The 24,344-nt window shown below is 35.5% G+C and overlaps 1 protein-coding gene across 1 annotated transcript; it reads left to right on the forward strand.

Moving 5' to 3' along the window:
* The first annotated feature begins 9,562 nt into the window (after nt 1–9,562).
* LOC130993629 (homeobox protein knotted-1-like 6) lies at nt 9,563–15,017 on the forward strand. The gene is made up of 5 exons (XM_057918587.1): nt 9,563–10,158; nt 10,241–10,348; nt 10,510–10,621; nt 14,484–14,710; nt 14,789–15,017. The coding sequence occupies exons 1-5, from the start codon at nt 9,844–9,846 to the stop codon at nt 14,948–14,950; spliced, it is 924 nt and encodes a 307-aa protein (XP_057774570.1). The 5' UTR covers nt 9,563–9,843; the 3' UTR covers nt 14,951–15,017.
* Nucleotides 15,018–24,344: the final 9,327 nt, after the last annotated feature.

The following is a 24,344-nucleotide window of genomic DNA, read 5'->3' on the forward strand; positions in this document are numbered from 1 at the left end:
GGATCAAAACACCATTATTTGCTCATTCTATACCGGGTGTAGTGGTGAGATGCAAAGAGACATGAATGCATCGGCCAATGGAGCATTGTTGGAGAAGAGCCACGAGGAGGCCGCCCACATCATTGAAAATTTAGCCGCAAATAGCTACCAATTTCCGGGGGAGAGGACTATTTTGAAGAAGGTGGCGGCTACAACAAGCTCGGATCCAATAGCTCTTTTGACGGCTCAATTGACCGCTATGAATAGCAAGATTGATGTTATGTCAATATCAAGAGTAGAACCCGTGGTTGAAGAACAAACTAGCTTTGAGGATGTGAACTACATCAACAACAACAACAACAACAACCGAGGCTATGGGAACTTCCGGCCCCAACAACAAGGTGGCTATCAAGGACAAGGGCAATACAATCAAGGGTTTCAAGCAAATCGTCACCCGAATCTTTCCTATGGTAATCCCAATAACTTCTTGCAACCACCGCCCGGATTTGCGGTTAATGATGGCATGATCAAGGAAGAGAAGAAGCTCAACCTTGAAGAGATCTTAATGAAATTCATAACGGCCACTCAAGCCCACATGACAAGAACCGATGAAAGGTTAGAGGCTCAAGCAACCCAATTGAAAATGCTTGAGATGAAAGTGGGACAAATTGCCGAATCCTTAAGCAACCAACATCAAAAGGGGCAATTTCCGAGTAACACCGTTGTGAATCCAAAAGAACATTGCAAGGCTATCACTATAAGAAGTGGGAAGATACTTGAAGAGTCCAAGATACCTCCGGAAGTCATGAACAATGATGAGAACATTTCCTCAAAAATGCAAGGCGATAAGGAGAAGGAGAAAGATGTGTACAAGGCACCACCACCTTATTGCCCACCAATTCCATTCCCTCAAAGACTTCAAAAGAAAAATGTGGAGAGTGAGTTCTCTAAATTCCTTGAGATCTTTCGGAAGGTACACATCAACATCCCCCTTGTTGAAGCTTTGCAACAAATGCCCAAGTATGCAAAATTTCTCAAGGAAGTTCTATCCAAGAAGAAGAAATTAGAAGAATTTGAGACGGTCAACCTCACCGAAGAATGTTGTGCCATTCTTCAAAAGAAGCTACCCATCAAGATCAAGGATCCTGGGAGCTTTACTATCCCATGTGATGTTGGAAATGGTCGTTTTGGAAAGGCCTTGTGTGATTTGGGAGCAAGCATAAATTTGATGCCTCTCTCCATCTTCAACAAGCTTGAAATAGGAACCATTAAGCCAACCACGATTGCTTTGCAAATGGCGGACCGTTCCGTTTCATATCCAAAAGGGATAGTGGAGGATGTCTTGGTGAGGGTTGACAAATTCATTTTTCCGGTGGATTTTGTGGTGTTGGATATGGTTGAGGACAAGGATGTACCTTTGATCCTTGGACGTCCATTCTTGGCGACGGGGAGGGCCCTAATTGATGTTGCAAAGGGCAAGCTCACATTGAGAGTGAATGATGAGAGTGTTACCTTCTCAATCCACAAAGCTCCCAAGCACAAAGATGGGGAAGAAAGAATGAGAGTGGAGGAATGCAAATTGATGCAAGTGATTGAACCTTGCATCAACATGAAAGAAAAATTGAAGGGAGAAAGGAAAGAGGAGGAAGCCCAAGGCTTGGAGTTGAAGCTTCTCCCCACACACTTGAAGTATGCATTCTTTGGTGAGAATGAGATACATCCAATGGGGCAAGACCGTGTACTCCAACTCAAAGAGTTAGATGAGTATCACGCATTTGAGAAGTCAAGCCTCTACAAAGAGAGGACAATAAGTGCTAATGACGAGATGATGCACAAACGGGAGTTTGCACCCGATGATGAAGTCCTTCTCCTCACCTTCCGTCAATCACTACCTCCGGAAAAGCCAAGATCAAAATGGACGGGTCCTTTCAAAATCAACAAGGTTTTCAACAATGGAGCAATTGAATTGAGAAAGAAGGATGAAAGAACCTTTGTGGTTGAGAAGGAAAGAATCAAGGCATTTTTGCCCTTGAAACCAAAAGTTGAAGTGTTCGTTGGAACCACCCCCGAGCCATAACACCATCATGGAGACGTCTAGCTCATGACGTTAAACTAAGCGCTAGTTGGGAGGCACCCCAACAAGGTACCCTTTAATTTTTGTATGGTTTATTTTTATTTTTTTTATATGTTAGTTTTTTTTGTGAGTCCGAGACAACTTCTCCTTCTCTTTTCTTCCAAACTCATTTTCACTTTGTGTGAAATAAGTTTGGGGGGAGGGGAGAGATGGATTAGTTGTCTCATCTATCTTAAGCTTTACTTGTTTTTGTTTGTTTTAGTATTGTTGTCTTGTTTTTGTTATTGTTGAATAAATGAAAGCTTGAGAGTTAGTTGGGTTGATATTTTTGTTTTTGTTTTACTTGGGATAATTGTATCAAACTTTGTGATGTTGATTGAATGTCATTGGGCTTATGATATGAATTTTGTTTTTGGAAAAATTGTGTGTATCACTTGTGGATTATGCATGAAAAGTTTGAACTTGTGACAAGTGAGCTAAATGTTGTACATCCAAGAACTTGAAAAAGAAAATGAGCTTGTGAGAATTGAGCCTTTGATTGTCATACATTTACAATCTCATTTTGTTCTTGAGTGTAAATCATTTGAGCATGTGTGTTGATCTCTAGAACTTGCCATGAGTCCTCTCTTGAAAATAAAAGTAGATGTGTTGTTAATATTGAAGTGATTTAAGGCCATCTTTGTTAGCCACTTGACTTAAATTGTGTCCAAATTCTCATGCGATCCTAGTTTACCATCTTTGTGCCTTATAGCCTTTCTTTGAATTAACCAATGATGGGTAGAACTTAGATTGTTAGTGGTTACTTTGATGAAAATGTATGAGAAATGATTGAAATTACTTGTCTAACTTTGATTGAGTGAAAATCACTAGTCCCCTATGAGCTCCAAAAGAAAAGAAAAGAAAAAGAAAAGCAAAAAGAAATGTTGAATAAAAGAAGTATAAAGGGGATTGATTTGCCTTTTGAATCATGGTCTTGATAAGTATTCATAGGGTGAAAAAGAAGAAATGTGGGGATATTGGTTGATTGATTAGAAAAAAAACAATGGTGAATATGACTTATTCAATTTGGAAATTGTATGGGATATGAGTCACTTTGCCTATAAACACCTCACCTCACCAAAGAGCTCTCATTGCAACCTAAAGAAAAGCCCTTGTTGATCATTATTTATAACACATTGAAGTATAGAGAGTTAGGATAAATGGCAAGCCTATGGTAGATTGCATACATGATTCAATTTGAGTGCAAACACGTCCAATCTAAACACTTGAGAGTTGAGTGCATCATTGAAACATCCACCTTTGTGAGGATTCAAGCTTGGAGGCTCTAATGTTGAACTCTTTGACACTTGTGATTTCTTGAAATTCACATCTACTTGTGATACTCATTTGAAAAAATTGTTGAAGCCCTTGAAATGACACCAATTCATGCTCACATGTTTGTTTACTTTTATTTCTCTTCTCTTCGTCGTTTGGGGACAAACAACACTTTAAGTTTGGGGGGTTGACAAACATGGTTTTCATACCTCAATTCCACATGTTTTGTTGTCATTTCCCTTCATGTTTTGCTTGTGAATGCTTGTTTGTGCCCGAATATTTAGTTTTATGAAGATTTGATATCTTGGTGTAGTTTTGGAGTAATTTCAGGAAAAATAAAGGATTAATTGGAGCATTTTGAAGATATGAGATTGAAGTACGTCTCGAGAGGAATCCGTGAGCACAAACGGCGACCAAATCCGAGTCCGGACGAGGGAGAACGGAGCAAAACGAGCGGACTGTGCAAAACGCCCAGTACCCCGCGGTCACCACCCGCGGCCGCGGGGTGGGACCGCGGGTCAGCTGTTCCCAATTCCAGGGGTGTACCGCGGTCACCACCCGCGGCCGCGGGGCGGGACCGCGGGTTCCCTGAGTTTTGCCCACGTTTGAGCACCACGGGCGCGGGCCATGACCGCGGGAAAAGAGCGGAGTCGCGTTTTTCAGCCCTTAAACCCCTTTCTCCCCCTTTTCCTCACATTATTCATCTTCCCCAACCTCAAACACACCCATTTTCCATCTTCCCCAATTCCTCCACACCAAACCCTAGCCTCCATTACCACATCTTTTTACCAAGATTGAATGCATTGAAGAGGAGAGAAGATTGGAGAAAGCTCATTAATAGGATTTGTCACTTCTTACTCTCTCTTTCATTTATGTATTTCTTTGATTTAGGTTTGTTGTTTGTGAACATGTTTGGATAAAATCCCCCATTGGTTTGGGGATTAGGCTAGTTGATTATGTGATGGATTGATTATTATGCTTAATATATGTCTTGATTATTTCCTTGTTCTTATCTTTTCAAGCCCTAGCTTTAATTCTTGTATGGATTGTTGGTCACTTTCTATGCATTTCTAATTTGTGATTTGAATTGGGAGAGGATAATCATAATAGATTAGGAGCTTGAAACATATTGACTCAATAAACCGGGAGGTTGAGAGTTGGGCGAGAGTTTACCGATCCTTTGTGCTTTTGGGAGTTATAGGTTAGAAGTTGACCGGGGACGGCAACTATGACCCGTAATCTACCGTTTTAGTCGTCCGGGAGGGGGCTAGAACTAGTGGGGAGATCACTCTAGATAAATAGGAATATCAAGACTAATATTGAGCTAATTTGAAGTCCATTGCTAATCCATCGATGCCTAATCCCTAAACCACCTTCATCACTTAATTAATCCACTTTGTTTGATTGTTCTTATTTTGTCTTTGAATTTGTTAGTTAATCAAACCACTCACCTCCTTGTTTAGTCTAAATAGCTCTAGCATAATGACTTAAGGTAATCACTAGAATTTGACTACTAATCCTTGTGGAATACGACCTTGCTTCCCTATATTGCAACTACACCGTGCACTTGCGGCGTAGCGAAAATAATAGCGAACAATGCTATATAGGTTTACGATCAAAATCCCTGCATATGATTCATCTTATTTAATTTTTTCTCATTACTCACCCTATAGTATTTCATTTTCTTATTATTATATCGCTTTTAATAAAGTATACGTTATATATACTTTTTTCGAGCAAAATCCCATCATATGATTCATTCTTTTTTATTACAAATTCACTAATTAATTTCAACTATCAATTAAACTTGTTGCATTGAGTTTAATTATTTTGACTTCGTTACTCACACAATCGTAGTTCTTTTCTTTTTTTTACGATTAAGCAAGACATAAAAGCTTATTTTTTATGATTCATGGTTGATTTTATTTAATTTTTTATTTCCAAATTAACTAATTTATTTCAATTAATTAATTCAACTTTATTACATTGAGTATAATTATTCATTATTATTATATCGCGTTTCATACTAAATTATAATTCAAGTATATGATTTTTTGAGATTAACTATTTGGACTTTTCTATTCACATTGTCACTATGGTAGTCAATTTTCTTGTTATTGTATCAATTACAATAATATAACATACTACTTTGTCTTCAAGTGTATGTTATAAAGTTTACCGTGCAACCTCCCTATTTTTTCTTTTCTTTCAAAATCACTAATTCTTCAAACTTTATTTCATTGCGTATACTTTAGTTTTAAAAAATTCAAAACTTTATTTCAATTATATTATTCAACTTTGTTACATTGTATATAGTTATTACATTGCGAAAAATTATTATTATATCGTGCTTAATACTATATTATAATACATTGTCTTCAAATATTTGTTATATAGTTCTCCGACCAAAATACCACCGTATGATTCATTTTTATTTTTATTTTTGTTTTTATTTTTTCAAATTCACTAATTTATTTCAATTAATTAATACAACTAAATTTCATTTACTATAATTATTTCTTATTATTTTATCTCATTTAATACTATATTATAATTCATTGTATTCAACTATATATTATATAGATTCCAATAAAAATCTTTGCATACGATTGACTATACTTTTTTTTTATTCCAACTTTAATAATATTTCAATTATATAATTAAATTTGATGAATGTTGAGTTTAATTATTTCGACTTTAATATTATATTATAATATATGGTCTTCAAGTATATTGTTATATAATTTCAACTAATTAATTAATTTTTTTTTCATTGAGTATAACTATTTTGACTTCGTTACTCACACGATCGTGTTTCAATTTGTTATCATCATATCGATTACAATACTTTACTATAATATATTAAAATAAAGTATATGTAATATAGTTTTAATTTTTTTTTTTCAAATTCACTAATTTATTTCAATTAATTAATTCAACTCTATTTCATTGAGTATAATTATTTGTTATTATTATATCGCGTTTAATACTATATTATAATACATTGTCTAAAATGTATATAGTTTTCCAACCAAAATCACATCGTATTCACATTTTTTTCCAACCTTCACTAATTTATTTCTATTAATTAATTAAAATTTATTTCCTATTATTATATCCCGTTTACTGCATTATTATAATACATTTAATCCAAGTATATGTTATTTATTTTGTCGACCGATGCCCCATTATATTGTTTCCAAACTGAACAAATGTATATTTGTACATACAATTCAAAAAATACAAAATAATTATCGAAAAATAAAATATATGTTGAAAGGATTATTTTTAGGAGAATCTCTAAATTAGGTAATCAAATCTAGGATTACTTTTGGGAGAATTAGAATCCCTAAATTAGTGGAAACAAATCTACGATTAATTATAGTAGAATTAGAATATCTAAATTAGTGGAAACAAATCTAGGATTAATTATAGCAGAATTAGAATCTCTAAATTAGTGGAAACAAATTTAAGATTAGTTTCAGCGGAATACACAAATTAGTGAAAACAAATAAAAAAAATTAGCAATATAAATATCCGAAATAATAACATAATTTAATATTATTTATTTTTATCTTATAAAAAAATCTAATTTTTGAAAAAAATTTAAAATAATATCCGAAAACAAATCTAATATTATTTTAAGGAGAAACACAAAATTAGTTGAAACAAATTAATAAAAAACAAATAAACACAAAATTTAGGAGTAATAATTTTCGAAAAATAAATAAATAATATTAATTTAGAAAAAAAAATAGCTGGAAACAAATCTAGAATTATTATAACAAGAAACACTAAATTATTGGTAACAAATCAATAATAAAATTTAAAAACAAATAAATCAAAAACAAAACCGAAAAAAAAAATATATTTGAATTATATAATTTATAAAATTTTCTGAAATAAAAACATAAAAATAAGGAAACAAAGTCTTCGAAAAATAAGGAAACACAACGGAAGATTTTGTGAAAATTGGAAACAAATTAGCTGAAAAAAAAAAGAAAAGAAAATGGACGAAAAAATCAAGGGAGAGAGACTAATTTCAGATATATATACATAGAAAAAATCAAGGGATAAAATAGTAAAAATAATAAACCCTTAAAACCGGCCCACTATCTATCCACTAAAAAAATCGATTTTTTACCAGGTGTTCAGTACACCTGGTGTTCAAATGTTATTATTGTTTTTTATATACTCTAGTCTCTAGCGGATATGCTGCCAAGTGCCAACACAACCACTTAATATGTTGGGTTGGGTTTGCAAATTAAGCCTGTCCGATCAAGAAATTATTGAGTATGCAGGCAACTTTTATATGATTTTCAAAGTAAATTTCTTACATTTAACCATAAAAAGAAAATACAAAGAAGAAGAATCGGATTTGCCGACTAAAATAAGTTAATAGCTAGATTGTATTTTGATATCATTGGCAATGGAACGAGGGGAATAAATTACTGTTGATTCAAAAGCCATGTCGCAAATCGGAGTTCGAACGAGAGAGATACTAGTTGAAATACGAAACTCGCGCGTAGTAATGAAAAATGGTGACCGAAAAGTTGATTTCTGAGTCCGGCAGCCGATCTGGTCACCGTTTCTTCTGTTTTCTTTCCGTTTTTGCATATTTTTGGACTTTTATCAGTATTTTCGAGCTCTGTATCATTTGAAAGCTTCAAGAAAACGACCCTAGACTTTACCTTTGCTCATATTTACACTTGAAAAACTTGAAAAGAAGACAGACTTGAAGATTGGAAGCAAGAATCGAAGATTCATCAATGCTTTACGGGTTTTATTGGATGATTTATTTTATTCCTAATTGTTCATTACTAGTTCATATGTCTTTGTGGGGCTAGTAATCTTTTATCCTAGAGTTTTGATAGTAAACATAAATAAAATCATAACTTTTTCAATTTTTGTAATTCCGCCCTCCCCCCTCCCCACTTTTATTTTCGATCGTCAGAGTATTGAATTGGAGCTTACGTGGATTAGTAAAGATGCCATCGTTTTGTGGGGCTTAATTAAAGCCTTAAATGACTTTGTTTCGTATAATTTTAATTAAAAATTTCTCCAACTTATAGAGGGATTGTATCATGTATTTGCACCATAATTTTCAATATTAATCTGTTTTATAGAAAATAATGTCGTAACATGAATATTACGTGGCAAACTAATCCGCGTAAACTCCAACTCAACAATCCGACGACCGTAAAAAAATTGGGGGAGAACACAGAACTAAGAATAATATCGGGAGATGATTATTATTGCCTGAACTAAGAACACAGAACATACTTGTCAATATTAGTCAAAAGAACTTGAGACTTATGTGAGGACTTTAATCCTATGAACTTTTAGGAGTTATAAGTTTAAGAGTGATACGGGGACGGTAGCCTTGCATGTAATCCACGGTTTGTATATCACGGGAGTAAGTATAGACTAGATTTGTGATTGTCTTAGGAAGAACGTGTCATTGAATTGAATTGATTTTGTTTGATTTCCTGAATCTGTTGAAACCATTGTCTTGGGATATTTATTCTTTATAGTTTTTTCTCTTCCTGCTTGTGTGAATTTATTTATACTTTTATTTATTTTAATTGTTCAAAATCAAAACTTTATTTTATGTCGTCCAGATATAGGACAATTGTTTAGGATAATAATCATTAGGAATCAATCTCTGTTGAATACGACATTGCTTGCTGTTATACTCAATTGCACCCGTACACTTGCAGCATGTTAAAAAATAAGTGAACATACAATCTTTAATGTTAAAGGTAAATTTGTATTTTACATTAAAAATAGCTACTTATTAAGTTTTTTATTTAGCAAATAAAACTTATTTTTATTATAGAAAAATGATCATTTTTATATATTTCCTCATAAAGATATTATGCTCTCAAAAAAGAAAAATTAATAAAGATTTACGTTCTCGACGGCATCGATCATCTAAATTTTATGTATATTGGGCTCAATTTGAAGTATATATTGATATGTATAGAAGCAAAATGATAGATATTCATTTGGAGGGTGAAAGATAAATTAAATTCATTATTTAAAAAAATCATATTGAATATTACAAAAATGTCCTTCAACAAATTCTTTTAAAAAGAATATTAAAGGCATATTTACAAATTAAAGGCGTATCATAATTTTAAAAAGAAAGAGGAAGCAAATATATGCCGCTATTACTATACTAAGTAGTATAAAAATCGGAAATTGTTGATAAATTAATAATGGAAAGAATGGGCCTCCCCCATCACTCACCCTCACCACCTGCACCTCACCTTCACCATCTCCATTCTTCCATTTTCTTCTCCACACACCTCCACGCTTTCCACCACCACTCCAACCGCCGCCGCCGCCGTTGCAGTACCGCACTCCCACACCCGATTAGCTCCTTAAAAATAAATACTAGGTATATATTATTATTTTCTTAAGAACACACACAAGAAAAGGATATATATTGAGCCGAAATAGAGTGATAATTTATGGATGAAATGTATGGGTTTGATTCGGCGGGAGATTACTATGTGGACAAGGCGCTGATGTCACCGGAGAATATGATGATGGCGGAGGAATACAATCAGTATCACTACCATTCTCCGATTAACTCCGGCGACAAGTACCATCATCGGATTCCGATGCTTGGTTCCGACGAATTGGGGTTCCAGAGCTCTGTTGTATCTCACGATTCAGCTTCTGTTAATGTCCAGAATCAAAGAGATGAGGATGAGATGAAGGCCAAAATTGCTTCCCACCCTTCCTACTCTAAATTACTTCATGCCTATATTGATTGCCAGAAGGTTCAATCATCTCAACAACAAACTTCCCTTTCTAATCTGGTGTTTGATGATTTTTATATACTTTTTTATCGTGTGTGAGCAGGTTGGAGCTCCACCAGAAATAGTGTCTGTTTTGGATGAGATGAGGCGAGAAAATCCAGACACTGTTTCCGTGTGCACAGAGCTTGATCCTCAACTCGACGAGTTCATGGTCTCTCTCTCTCTCTCTCTCTCTCTCTCTCTCTAGACTGCACCCGCAGTGGCTTCGCTCCCAGCCACACCTAAAAATCATTTCAAGTACACACACGCGTATATATTAGTCTTCTTCTGCAACTTTTCATTTCTTCACCGATTTGGTTCTTCTGTATCAAGGAAACCTACCGCCACATACTGGTCAAGTACAAGTCGGATCTGTCGCGGCCTTTTGATGAAGCAACCTCCTTCCTCAACGAGATTCAAACGCAGCTCCTCAATCTTTGCAATGGTACTAGCTCGCCTCATCATTATTTCTTTATCTACAATCTGCTATCATGTGTCGATTGTCGTAGCCATTTATGAACTAACGTACAAATATTCCTGCTACTGCGAAAACCCTAGAATTGAAAGAGAGGGCTTCTGCTTCTTCTCTTCCATTTCGGGCTCTGAATCACAATTCTTGTGTTTCGATTTCCCTAGGCATTAATCTCTTCGCTATTCTAGGAAAGAGCAAACCTTAAACCGTGAAGTCTTCGCTTCTGCAAACAGTGTCGACACTTTCCCTTTTCCTAAACAGTTTTTCTGGGTTTTCGACTTCTCCATGCCCATTTATTTTTTGTCGTGCCTTTGCCCTTTTTTACCTTCATCTTTCGTTTCATGTCAAGGAAATTAGAGCTTCAAAATATACTACTCCCTCCGTCCCGCTAAAGTTGGCAACATTTGTTTCGGCACGGAGATTAAGAAATTGAGTGTTATATGTTTTAATAAAGTGTGGCCTACAATTGTTGACCAAATTAGTGAGTAATTGTTGACTTAATTAAAATAATTTTGACATTTTTAGAAAGTGACCTACAATTGTTGACCAAATTAGTGAGTAATTGTTGACTTAATTAAAGTAAACTTTTGCCATTTTTAGAAAGTGGTCAACTTTAGTGGGACACCCAAAATAGAAATGTTGCCAACTTTAATGGGACGGAGGGAGTAATTCATTTGCTAGAGATTCTGATTTGACCTATCATTGCGCAGTGCCACCATTTACAACTCACTTCCTTTTTTATTTTGCTATCACAGTAACATTTCTCTTTTATTTATCCCAAGCACGTATATCTATCAATTAGTTTTATGCTATGTTGTAGGTGCTCCTAAATGACCACCCCATTTAAATTTAAATAGAAAGGTGAATTTAGGTTAATATATATGGAGAAGTTTACCTCATTTAATTTTATTATCTTGAACAAGTGCTTTTTTTATTTTTTATTTTGAAAAAACAACATCCGAAGGGGTGAGGGATTAGGTAGACCCCGATAAATTATCAACCTGTGTCCCATACAAGATCTTGAACAAGTGTCCAGTATTTTAGTTTCCATGCACCATATTGTATTATATAGTAGGAAAAAAAAATTGATTTGATAAGGCATAAAATTTTTTATGCCTTATCAAATAATTTTTTTTTTCCCCCGTATTTGGTGTATGATATACATTGGATTCATAACGATGGACAATGGAGGTGATATATATATTGATGAAAGAGTCAAAATTATATGGGCGTTGAATCTGTATAATAATAAAGGGAAAAAAGGCAATATATCAATTAATTAAAATTTCATTCTTTTGCTGAAATGTCAAACTAAGTTGTACACAACCAAGAGAAAATAGGTTCCTCTCATTGACACTCTTGTATGATCGATGTAGTGCCCAAATAAAAGATAAATTAAGAAGAACAAATAGAAATAGAAGATCCGAATTGAACCAGCATACATTAATTTATTGTGTATTTTACCTGTCTATCTGACAAATCCTCAGGTGATGCACTTGTGCGCACCTCTTCTCTCTCTCTCTCACACACACACACACTAGCTAGAATCTATGCACGAAAGATTGTTTCATGATAATGATCCTACATATATATATTTTTTCTTATTTTTATTTTGAGAAAGAAGATCTTAAAAAACTTAATTATACGTTTTGCAGCAAATTAACAAGTAGTAGTTGCCATAATTATAACCAGGGGGCTTAGCCCACTGGCCACCGGGTCTTCACTTAAGTGAAGTGACCCGGGTTCGATCCCTCTTGGGAACGAATTGGTGATTGGAGATATAAGGTGGAGTTTGGTGAATGGAGAGATAAGGTGGTGCTTGGAGTGGATGGGGAACTAACTACTAACATCTAACATGACTTTGCCCGATCAAAAAAAAAAAAAAAAAAAAAAAAAAGTAGTTGCCATAATTATGTTACAGTCTGCTTGAATGAATGCACCAAATTAAATTCAATTTATATATGCCTGTCAAAAATGAGATAGAGGTTCCAAGTTCCAACAGATGATGTGTTGACCGATGGAGCGTGCATGAAATAAGATAAGATATATAACATGGGAAAAGCCTCAAGTGGTTTTGTTGGTTGTCAGTTAAAGTAGTGTCTTCTATATATGTTTGTGGTAGTTGCTCCTTCAATTAAATGATTCTCTTAATTAAAGGAAAATAGATGTACTTGCGCAGAATAATAATTTATGTACTTAAAACTGCTGCTGAAAAATCAGCTTACTTTAATAATTCCAAACCTATGCTTATCATAAGACTGCAATTAATATAAGAATCATACTGCGTCACATGTGATTTTCTTGTTCCTTCCTTTTTTTCACTTGTACATTAATTAACGAGCTTAAGCTATAGTTAATTGTAGTTAAGTACACTCGGGATCTGTTGCATGCACAAATCTCAGTCAGGTTAGATTTTTTTAATTGCAAAGAATCTGGGAATGTTGCAGGTAATGTGGTGGGCACTAAAATATGTTGGATAGCAGCTTTAGATGTGAATGTTAATCCAAGAAAATTGAATTATATATATAGTGATAACACGTAGATAAAGAGGTTAGGCTGGCATAGATTCATCCTTAACCTTAACTTTAAGTTGGAAGTACAAGTTTAATTCATTTTCTTTTTCCAGATGTGTTAATTTTGGAGCACATTTTCACGTGCTTTGCTAGCGTTATCCCAAGATGCTGTCTGCATTTCTTCTTCTTTCTTGAAAATAATCTCTTGATCACCATCAACTGTTTTTCACGTGTCTTACTTAGATTTTGTCAAAATTGGCAATCTCTAAAATATTTGAGGCAGTGTGTTTTTGTGGCGCCTCGACTTGTTTTTACCAATTGAATATATCGCAGTTTCTGCATGCTTATGTTGTGATTTGTGCGGTTTTCACTTGTTTGCTAATTTTGCTACTTTGTCTCTTCCCCACTTTGAATATTTTTGCATGTTACAAGCATATGAGCTCTCTTATGGTCACGGTTTGATTAATTCGTTACGTTTCATATTACATCTCGTGTTTTACTCCACTAAAAAAAAAAAAAAGACGTGCCCTTTTTTAAGCTAGCTAGTAGCTTTATTTTGATAGAAGAGGGGTTTATTGATGCATAGTGAAATTAAATAGTGCATAATTGAGAGTGGTAAAATTTGTAGTGTAATTGAAGGGTTGGTTGTGGTTGTGCATGAAGTAAATGAAGTAGAAGGTAGTTGAGTTTGGGTCAAATAATTGAGAAGAAAAGTGGGGCGAGTGGGGAAGAGCAGAAATGCTTTAACGGGTAAAAACCCGGATAGAGCGGGTGGTCGTATATTCACATGGCCGCCCGGGGTTTACGCTGACATACTCCCCATAAATGCTTGTCTACTACCACAATTTTTCCAAAAATATCACCGGCCCCATTCATTATTCATTATTAACCCTCTTTTCTTCATTAATTAACACCAGTATCTTCTTTTATATATAAATATGTACAAAATAATTCTCTTCATACGTCGTTATACTTTTAATTAATTTTGATTTTGCGATTAGAATTTACCCCCAAATTAATGAGGTGGCCAAAATTTTGCGGAAGTTGATTTTGATTTTGATTGCAAAATCAGAATTAATGAAAAATATATATAATAATTTATAAAATAAAATAATTTTATAGTGTGAAAAAATTAGTAATTTTTTTTACTATTATCCCTAGAAATAAATTGAGATTTTTTTTGTTTGTACTGTTTTGGGGCCATCACTGCTGATGTGAGGAGTTAGTTTTGGAAAATCGGTCGCCCCTATTTATTGACCGGTTTGGGCCCAAGTGGGTCCCTCCCTTTTAGGAAGGCCCATAATATTTTTGAATTGGGTTAGATGAAGCAGCGGTGTGGTCGGACGAGGAGTTGATGGAGCAGCAAGATGCAGAGACGAAGAGAGAAGATCGGCTGCTGAAGGAGAAGCTGGTGCGAATGTACGGCAGCCACATCAGCAGTCTGAAGCTTGAGTTCTCAAAGAAGAAGAAGAAAGGGAAGCTGCCAAAGGAGGGGAGGCAGAGTTTGCTCGCTTGGTGGAATTTGCACTCCAAATGGCCCTATCCCACGGTTTCTTAAATTTCTACTTTGAAATCATCTCATCTTCAAATTTGGAAGTGGAATTGGATTGAATTGTGTTGTTTGCAGGAAGCGGATAAGATAGCGCTGGCTGAGATGACCGGTCTGGATCAGAAGCAGATCAACAATTGGTTCATAAATCAGAGGAAGCGCCACTGGAAATCGCCGGACAATATGTTTGCGCCGGACAATCTCTCTCCCAAACCCAATTTTGTCCCCCAAGATCACTAACCTACTTTTCATCCCTTCTTGTATATTATTCACACCACTCGCTTTACCATTTTCTCGTTTTTAAATACTCCATCCGTCCATCAATTCGTGTCCTATGAAAAGGCGCACGAATTTTAAGAAAAATGTATTATTTATTTGTTGAGTGAAGAAATGAGCACAACTTTTAAAAAAATAATTATTAAAAATGGATAATACACGAATTAATGAACGAACCAAAATAAAAATTAGGACACGAATTAATGGACAAAGAAAAAAATACTAGACTTTTAATACTTTTGTTCGTATAAGCACTCCCCAAAGATATGGAAATTATAGTCATCGGATAGTGTTTGCATCTGGCTAATATGACATGGAAAGGAGCAAATTAATGGATTATAGAATTGATTTTATCTACATATAAAGCATTTTATCGATCATTGTACAAAAACAATTTTTAACGGGGCTTTTATGTCCGAATTTTCCACTATCATGCTTTAAGAGCATCAGCAATGCGGGTTTGGGAAACGCATTGAGCCTCCCTCCTGCGTGCCCTCCCCCGTTGCGCCCCTCTGCTCCGGGCTCAAATGAGAGAAGGGGATGGCGCGTGCAAGCCACCCCCCAAATTCAGCCTTTTTTACTAAAAAAAAAATGGCAAAAAAAATCAGAATGTGACTGTTGCAAATGTAGCCGTTTTTTTCGCCCGTGGGCCATTTAATTATTATTATTATTATTATTATTATTATTATTATTATTATTATTATTATTATTATTATTATTATTATTTCTTTCTTTCATCTATAAATTAATGCTCTCATTCTTTATTTTCAACATCTTCTTCTATCATCTTCTACTCCTACTATTCTTCATCTTCTTCTCTTTCTTTTCTCACAAAAACCATGGAAGGAGATTGGAGAAATTATTGGAACCAATACCCCCAAAATCCATCTCCTGGCAAATCAAATGCATCCGGCCAAAGATTCTCGCCCTTCACTTAAGAGTAAAATGTATTTGAAACGTCGGGCGTGAATTTGAACGCCCGATTTGGGGCGGCGGCCGAGCCCGATCCCGAGGTGGAGGAGATAGCATCTATTCCGACGACCACCAAACAAAGAGGTGGCTACTCTCCGTCGGAAACGATATTCATATGTCGTATGTATCTCGAGCACACAAACGACTCCGTGGTAGGGACCGACCAAAAATCCGCTCAGTATTAAGGCGCCATTCTCGCCAAATACAACGCTCAACGGCCCCAAGACACTATTCCACGTGACATCAAGCAAATCAAGTTGCACTTTCAACGCATCGCAAAGGACTGTAAGTTGTGGAAGGGTATATACAAAAAGTGCCGCGAGAATTGGGCATCCGACATGAGTGATGAGCAAATCATGGAGCAAGCAGAAAAGATGTGGATCGCCAAGTTTCGTTAGTCATTCAGGTATCCATGTGCATGGAAGATATTGCGCAAATCTAGGAAATTCGCAAGCATTGGCGAGGATGTCCACTCAATAAACGCTCCAAGGGCTCGGACGGTCGCGGCACAACGATTTCTAGCGACCAAAGTATCTCCACACGGCCCCAAAGGCAAAAGGCGGCGAAGAGAGACAAAGGAAAATGTAAGAAGAAGGCGGAACGTTGGAGGAAAATACTCGAGCTCTCGGGTACATGGCGGAGATGGTGAAGGTAATGAGAGTATTCTCCCAAACTCAACGCGACCTCGCTGATAGCATGTTAATGACTAGGGATATCTCTCAAATGAATCCCAACGAGTTGGCTTTTCACTTGGCCAAGGTGGCGAAAATCAAGCAACGCAACAATCTCCCATAGATTTTAGGTTGTTTTTTTTTTATGTTTTTTTAAATTTTAAGTAATTTAGAATTTTATTTAATTGTATTTCAATTTTAATTTTCAATTAATGTAGGATTAATTTTTAAATTTAAGAAATTTGAGCTATTGAAATTTAATTAAAAACAACAATCAAAATTAAATACAAAATGAAAAAGAAATTAGAGAGCCCAGGGTGGGCTCTCCCATTGCAGAGAGTGGGCTCTTAAATGGTGGAGACCACATTTAAGAGCCCACCTTGACTCTCTATTGTGAATGCTCTAAACCAAGCAAATTATTGCCTACATATTTGGAGACCTAATACCAAGTAAGTGAACCTAGAGTAGTCGTTTCCTCAAATTAAATGTAACTATGAATCATCGATTCAATACAATTGCCGTGTACAATGAATGCAAAGATTATATACAGGAACGTCAATTCAATTAAAAACTTGCGAGTTGATCTGATTAGCCCGTCAATTCAAAAGGATTAAGGTTGAAAATTTTTAAATCGATAAAATTATAGCCCGAATAATCCGACATCTGATAAGATTAGCTCGAAAAATAGCCCGAATCCTATAAGATTGACTCGAAAATAATCAATTTCATTACTTTGCTTGTGAAAATTAGTATAATAAGATTTTTATTCCAAAAGTTTTATGAAATTTATTTTGATTTAATATTAGAAATTTTATATTATAAAGTTATACTCATTATTTCACTTTCTGTATTTATAATGTATTATTTAAATAAAAGATGTATGCATCTTTTGTCATCCCTAATTATATATATGCATTTCAAAATCTGAAATTAAAGAATAGCGGATCCTGTTTACCTTCTAATGATAAAAATTGTCTATTTTAGATATAAACTAGTGTATTACCCGTCGAAATTCGACGGGTACATATTTTCTTGTAATTTATATATTTTATGTTATTTTTATGATAATTATATAAAATAAAATATATAGTTTTAGATATAAATGTTGTACTTTGTTTTCTTGGAATTCTAGTGAGACTGTCAAAGAAGGGTAATTCTATTCAGAGTAATTTAAAACATAGCCCCCAATTTTCTCCTCATAGCCTCTTATTAAAAAATAATAATAAAAATAATTAAGATTGTACTAATATACCCTTATAACCCCATTTAAAAATTATACTAATAAATAAATAAGTTTATAAAAAAATACTTTTCAAAGACTCTAGCGTACAATCTCAAACTTTTCATAACCCCAACTCAAATAATTCCAACTTATTTTTGTAACCCCCACTAAAAATTTAAGAACATGAATCAGAATAATGGAGAAGAACATAAATACTTTTGTAGCCCCTCCCTGGCCGCCATCCGCTCGTCGGCACGCCGGAGCCGCTCATGGGCCTCAGACCCAAGGGCGAGCGGACCGCCGCCAAATTCTCCGCACCAAAAAGGGCTTTCGTGGGATACCGGGTGTGACGTCGTTGAATCGCTGAGGATTTTGAAGTCGGTGCCCTTGAATTTTGATCAGTGTACGCCGGTGAAGGACAGGCCGCCGAGTGCGGTGAAATTTTCCAGGAATTTTCTGATGTCGCCGACGATCAGAGGGCGGGCGATGAGGGATGGGAGCGTCGTCAGGTCCTCGGCCGACGGCGCTCTACTATCGAAAATGATGGAGACGCCGCTGATGAGGAAGAGTTGCGTCATCACGCCCTCTGCGTATAATACTCTCGAAGCAGAAGGTGAAGCCGCTGAAGTTGTGGGAGCCGTTGGTGTCCCCATTTGGGCCCGAAACGATGGCGAAGTCGTGTCTGGGGCGGAGGCCGCTGCCGCCCAGCAAGAGAAGCTGCCGGATTTCGATTCGTTTAATTAAGCTGTCGCCGACTCATAAAAGGGTGTGAAGCCGCTCCAGGCGCCCGGACCATATGTTCCCGGTTCTGGGCCCGAGCATGTGAGCTCCAAAGAGGAGATTCTTGGGAATCCCATTGACTATGGAGGAAATTCAGGCGCTCAAATAAAGCAAATATGGGTGGGTAAAGATTGTATTTTTAGTTGATTGTTGCTAAGTGGCTTGGTTTGTTTGGTTCTGTTTGATCTGTTTTGCTAGTGGTCTAGTTGTTAAGGGGTCGCCAATCAATGGTTAACCGCTTAGCTGTACGTGCACTACGGTTATTCCCTGATCCCATTCAAAGCCCCTTCTGGATGTTCTCCTCTTCTATTGCCTATGATTGGGCTCTGTAGTTTTATGATGAACTAGGCCTCTTTGTTGTTCTGCACTCAAGCTTATGGCTGCTAAACCATAACGGATGCTTGCAGGTGTGCGCACTCTCGGAACTAGGGTAGAAAGAAGAAGTCAGCCCGAAGTTCCATTCGTCTCTCACGCCGCTTAAGCATTTTCTTGTTCGGGATTTATATCCTGATAATCACGTGATCTTATGGGAGAGTTCTCGATCACCGGCGCTCCATGAAGGTTTTGAAGTGAAGAAAAAAGGTGACAAGGAGGAGTTCAAAGCAATTATTGGTTGTAGATGTGTTTTTTCTTTTTTGCTAGAAGTCTAGTTGTAATCTGCAGCATAGTTTTGATTAATGTGACTATGGTCTTCTTTTTCCTGCGTGCTGAGTATGTTCTCGCGATGTTCTTCTTTTCTCTGCGTCTGTTCTTGCTTTGTTCTCTGTGTATAATTAAAATTTTGAGTTGGAGGCTATATATACTGATGGAATTATTAGAGTTATTTATAAGTAAGAATCAAGATGGGGTTATACGTGATTTATCTGCTAAGAGATTTTACGCGTTATTCTTTTTTCAAATTTATTTTTATAAACTTTACTTTATTACAAATTTTAAATAGGCTATAAGGGTATAATAGTAAAATTATTATTATTATTATTATTATTATTTTTAATAAAGGGCTATAATGAGAAAATTTGGGGCTATGTTTAAAATTACCCTTCTATTCATAGCTTCCATTTTATTCTTTATAGCCTCCTATTAAAATAATAATTAAAAATAATTAGAATTTTACTATTTTACCCTATACTTCATAGCCTCCAAATTAATTAATTTAGCGTATCAATTTGGATTATCTGAACAATACAAGGGCACCAATCTGTTTCTGTAGAACAGTGATGAAAGAAGGATTTGCTTCATTGTGGAGAGGGAACATCAGCCGCTGCTGATGCAAGCAAGGCTAACGACTTATTTACTGCACAATCACTTGAAGATTATGCTGAACACAGTAGAGGATAGGGGTGAGCAAAATCGGACCAAAACCGACGGACCGGACCGAACCGATCGGTTTTTTCGGTCCGGATCGGTTTTGGTCCATGTATTGGTCCGGTCCGGTCCGGTCCTATTTTCTTGGACCAAAAATATTTCGGTTCGGTCCCGGTCCCGGGGAGGCCAAAACCGACGAAAACCGGACCGAACCGAATATATATATTTTAAATATATAATTAATATTTTTATTAATATTATTAATATTTATATTAATTTCTAATATTTTTATTAATATTTTTATTAATATATTAATATTTTTATTAATTTCTAATGTTTTTATTAATATTATTAATTTTTAATATTTTAAAAATGGTCGGTTTTGGACAGAACCGGACCGAGGACCGATGGCGGTTTCGGTCCGGTTTCGGTTCGGTCCTAAGATTTTGGTTGGTCTGGTTCGGTCCAATTTTTTTTGAAAATTCGGTCATCGGTTTCGTCGGTCCGGTCCGGACCGACTGCTCACCCCTAGTAGAGGATGAGCATGCATGGAGGGCAAGATTTACCCAAAGTTGTTGGGTGAGTTGAATTTCAGGATTCCTATTTTTCTTTTTCCTTTTTCTTGGGGGCAGTGGTGCTCGATTTTTGCAGTTTGTAACTTGACATCGATCTCCATCTTAGATTAGGGAAAAAAAAATTAGCCCGAGTGCCTAACTAATCTGAGAGCTAAACAATCTCCTATTTAATTTGGATATAAATTGTTGGAATAAATGACTTAATTAGTCCATAATTACTTTGTAATTAATGGAATTAAATGGCATATTTGGAATCTACATTTTGAGTAGATTAATTTGGTATATTTACTTGTTCAAATCTATTAAGAATTGAATGAGTAATTAAATGTCAAAAGATAGCCATTGAAAATGGAAATGTGGAGTGTCATCCCACATTGGAAAAATAAGGAAGTTGAAAGCTATTTATAAAGTGCTCTCCACCATAAAGGAACAATCAAGTGTGCTTCTCTATGGTGGACCATATGGTGCACCCAAGTGAGTTTTGACTTAGCCTTTTAAGGCTAAAACTCAAATTCCTACGAGGAAGGTGCGAATGGGCGCACTTGTCGCAATGGGCGCTTTGTAGGCGCACTTCGCTCGTTCGCGTCGCCGCAAGGAGCTTTGAGGAGCCTATAGTTTTGACAAATGAAACGGTGGCTCGTGTGACGTGGCAGTGACGTGGAACATGTGGCTCGGTGACGTGGCACCGCGTGGCGGATAAGGAATCTGGGTGGATGAGGTTGCTGACGTGGCAGCGGTTGGATCAGCCTGGTGAGGTGGGGGTGGTTGGCTCGCACCCCTTTGACCGAACCAATGCGATGGTTCGGACCATTGCTTGGTTCGAACAGACACCCCCTGGCAGACACCTCTTCATAGCACCCTTCCTTCTCCTATAAATACAGCCCTGCAGAATGAGATTAGAGACACCAAAAAATTAATTCAGATAATTATTTTACTCATTCTCTCTTCTAGTTCATACTCAAGTCCCGAGTATGCAGTAGTTCGCTGGAAGTTCGAGTTCCTAGTACAAGGTCTCGTACTCATTAAAACCGTTGTATCTTGGGGACATTTGTCATCGAACCGTGTGTACTGTGTGGGGCAATTTTGTCTTACGGAGAAAGAGTCCAACTCTTGCCTCGGTTCCTACATTCTCGTCGTTATTCTGTCCACATTTCTACACCCGTCAATAACATAAATGAGCAAGTCGAAGGCCTCTATTGAACGTTTCATATAACAGGCGTGGATTTCTCACACAACAACCTCTCAGGTCGGATTCCGGCATCTGATCTTTTCCTCCACCAAACGATGGACTCACTCTCCGGAAATCCTGAATTATTCGGCGAGCCGCTGCAAAACCTCGTGTCTTGCTTCATCTCCGATGAAAATGGAGTTATGTCTGCCGATTCTCTTTGGAAATCGCCACCATTTTGAAAACCATAGCCACCAATCCGTCGACGGGAGGGTTGCTTCATGAGGAAAAGACAAGTTTAAGGAGTAGAACGATCATCATTGGAATCACAATCCTCACAATCATCTTCCTCTACGTGTTGTAAGCGAGGAAGCGAAGTTATAAACGTATGAGGCTATGGAGTATATAGTAAATTTGTAAAATTCTAATTATTTTTAATTATTAATTTAAATAGGAGGTTATAAAGAGTAAAATGGGGTCTATGAACAGAATCATCCGTTAAAGAATGATACACTAGCTTGCCTGATCCAGAATATTGTATTCTCATATACGACTAGCCCACTGGGCTTTAGTGGGCCTATTATCGAGATTATTTTTGTATGAAAAATAAGTATAGTTTTATTAATAGGGTAAATATAATTAAAGACCTAAATTATGGCTTGAGTCATAAATATGTTTTAAATTAGGGTTAAATGCACTTAATATCATCAACTTTGATCGAAATTCAAATTTAAGACGAACTCAAAATTTTATTTCTATACACCAACTTTAATCTTTGTTCAATTTTTGCATCTGGTAATGTAAAAAGAATATGTGGCAATAACGTGTGAATAAATAGAACGACGTCGTATATTTTTATACCATTAGACGACGTCGTTTGAGTAGGAGGTGTAAATGCCATCGTTTTCAATTTTACCAAGTAATTTGATGGCTTAAACAAAAACGATAATAAACCAGTGCAACATTAAAATCACTCGAAAAACACGAATTCACAAAATACTTGGAATTACCTCACGTAAGCGACTAATAAAATACTTGGAATTACCTTGCGTACCATAAGACGAGAACGATAAACTAGAAGACATCGTGCTTAGGAAGCTTTGAAAGGAAGAAGACGTCATTCTCTTATAGCTCAGAAGATTAGAGATGAGAGAAGAAGAAATAAAACTAGGGTTCTAATGTGTGTAATGCATTGATTTATATTTATTTCAACTTTCATTTAATATGACAACATTTTAATGCTAACAAAACACAATGTTTTGCTCGTCAGTTGAAAAATACTAAAGCGTGTGCCGGCAGGTCACGTTAATGACACGTACGATTGAATTTGGGAAAAACAAAAATCGGTGCTAAAATTAGGCACGAATTAAAGTTAATGTATAGAAATGAAATTTTATAAGTTCGTGTTAGATTTGGATTTCGATCAAAGTTGGTGATATATATGACATGCATTTAACACTTTAAATTTTTAATAATGTTAATCAAATGCTTAAATTATGAGTTGAGTTACAAATATGTTCTAAATTATTGATAATATCAATCAAAGATTTGAACTATCAAATATGAACGTAGCAGGTCTTTCTTTCAACAGTGTGAGTGAACATCTGAGCATTTGAGCAAAAATTTGAATAATCTAAGCTAAAAAAAATAAGGCAAACAATGTCATTTTGCCCATTCAGTAATCGAAAAATACACTTCGTGTTTTTGTGATGGAAAACGTAACTCGTGTCATATTTTATACAAACTTGATAGTTCAAGTCTTTGATTGATATTATCAATAGTTTAGGACATATTTGTGACTCCGCTATAATTTAGGCCTTCGATTGATATTATCAATAGTTTAGGATATTTTTGTGATTCAAACCATAGTTTAGGCCTTTGATTGATATATAATCTTCTTCTTCTTCTTCGCAGTATGCAACTCTCATATTTAACTGAAATATTACTCCCTTAGTTCCCCAATTTCATGCTCTTTTTGTTGTTTTACTACTCCCTCAATTTCATGCACCTTCCTACTTTTAGCAAAATTAACAGAAAGAACGTACATTGTACATGTTATTGATCGTTGGCCTAATTAAAATATACTCATTTTTTCTAGCATAGAGTGTGTGTAATGTACACAATCCATGAACTTCGCATTAATAAATTATTAGAGTTGGATAATTATATTAAATTTCACAATATATTGTAATTAATTAATATCAAAAAATTTATTTTTTAAAAAATATCAAAAAATTTGAAAAACTATTCTTTTCATGGTTAATATAAAATAGAAGATAGATTTTTAATGTATATTTAATAACTTAATATATTGTTTTAATATTTTTATGATATAATTCTTCTTTAATAGAAAAGTGAAGTGAAACCATAAATATGATTTTTATTGTAGTGATAGAAGAATAATTTAGTTATAGTTAATGAATTCACATTTCTTATTGAATTGTTATAAATAAATTTGATTTCAAGAATGAAAAATTAAGATAATGATAGCATGAGATCTAGATGTATATCACATAAATTTAATGTAATATTATCAATGAGGCCTAGCACAAGTGGCAGTCGTCACAGAAATTGGGGACAGTGGAAGTATTACTCTTTGGATAGATATTCTTGCCCTATCTTATAGCATCAAAAGAAAATTGAAACGTTTGATTCGATCGATAGG

This window comes from Salvia miltiorrhiza, chromosome 7 (genome assembly GCF_028751815.1).
Source record: "Salvia miltiorrhiza cultivar Shanhuang (shh) chromosome 7, IMPLAD_Smil_shh, whole genome shotgun sequence".
NCBI classification, from domain to species: domain Eukaryota; kingdom Viridiplantae; phylum Streptophyta; class Magnoliopsida; order Lamiales; family Lamiaceae; genus Salvia; species Salvia miltiorrhiza.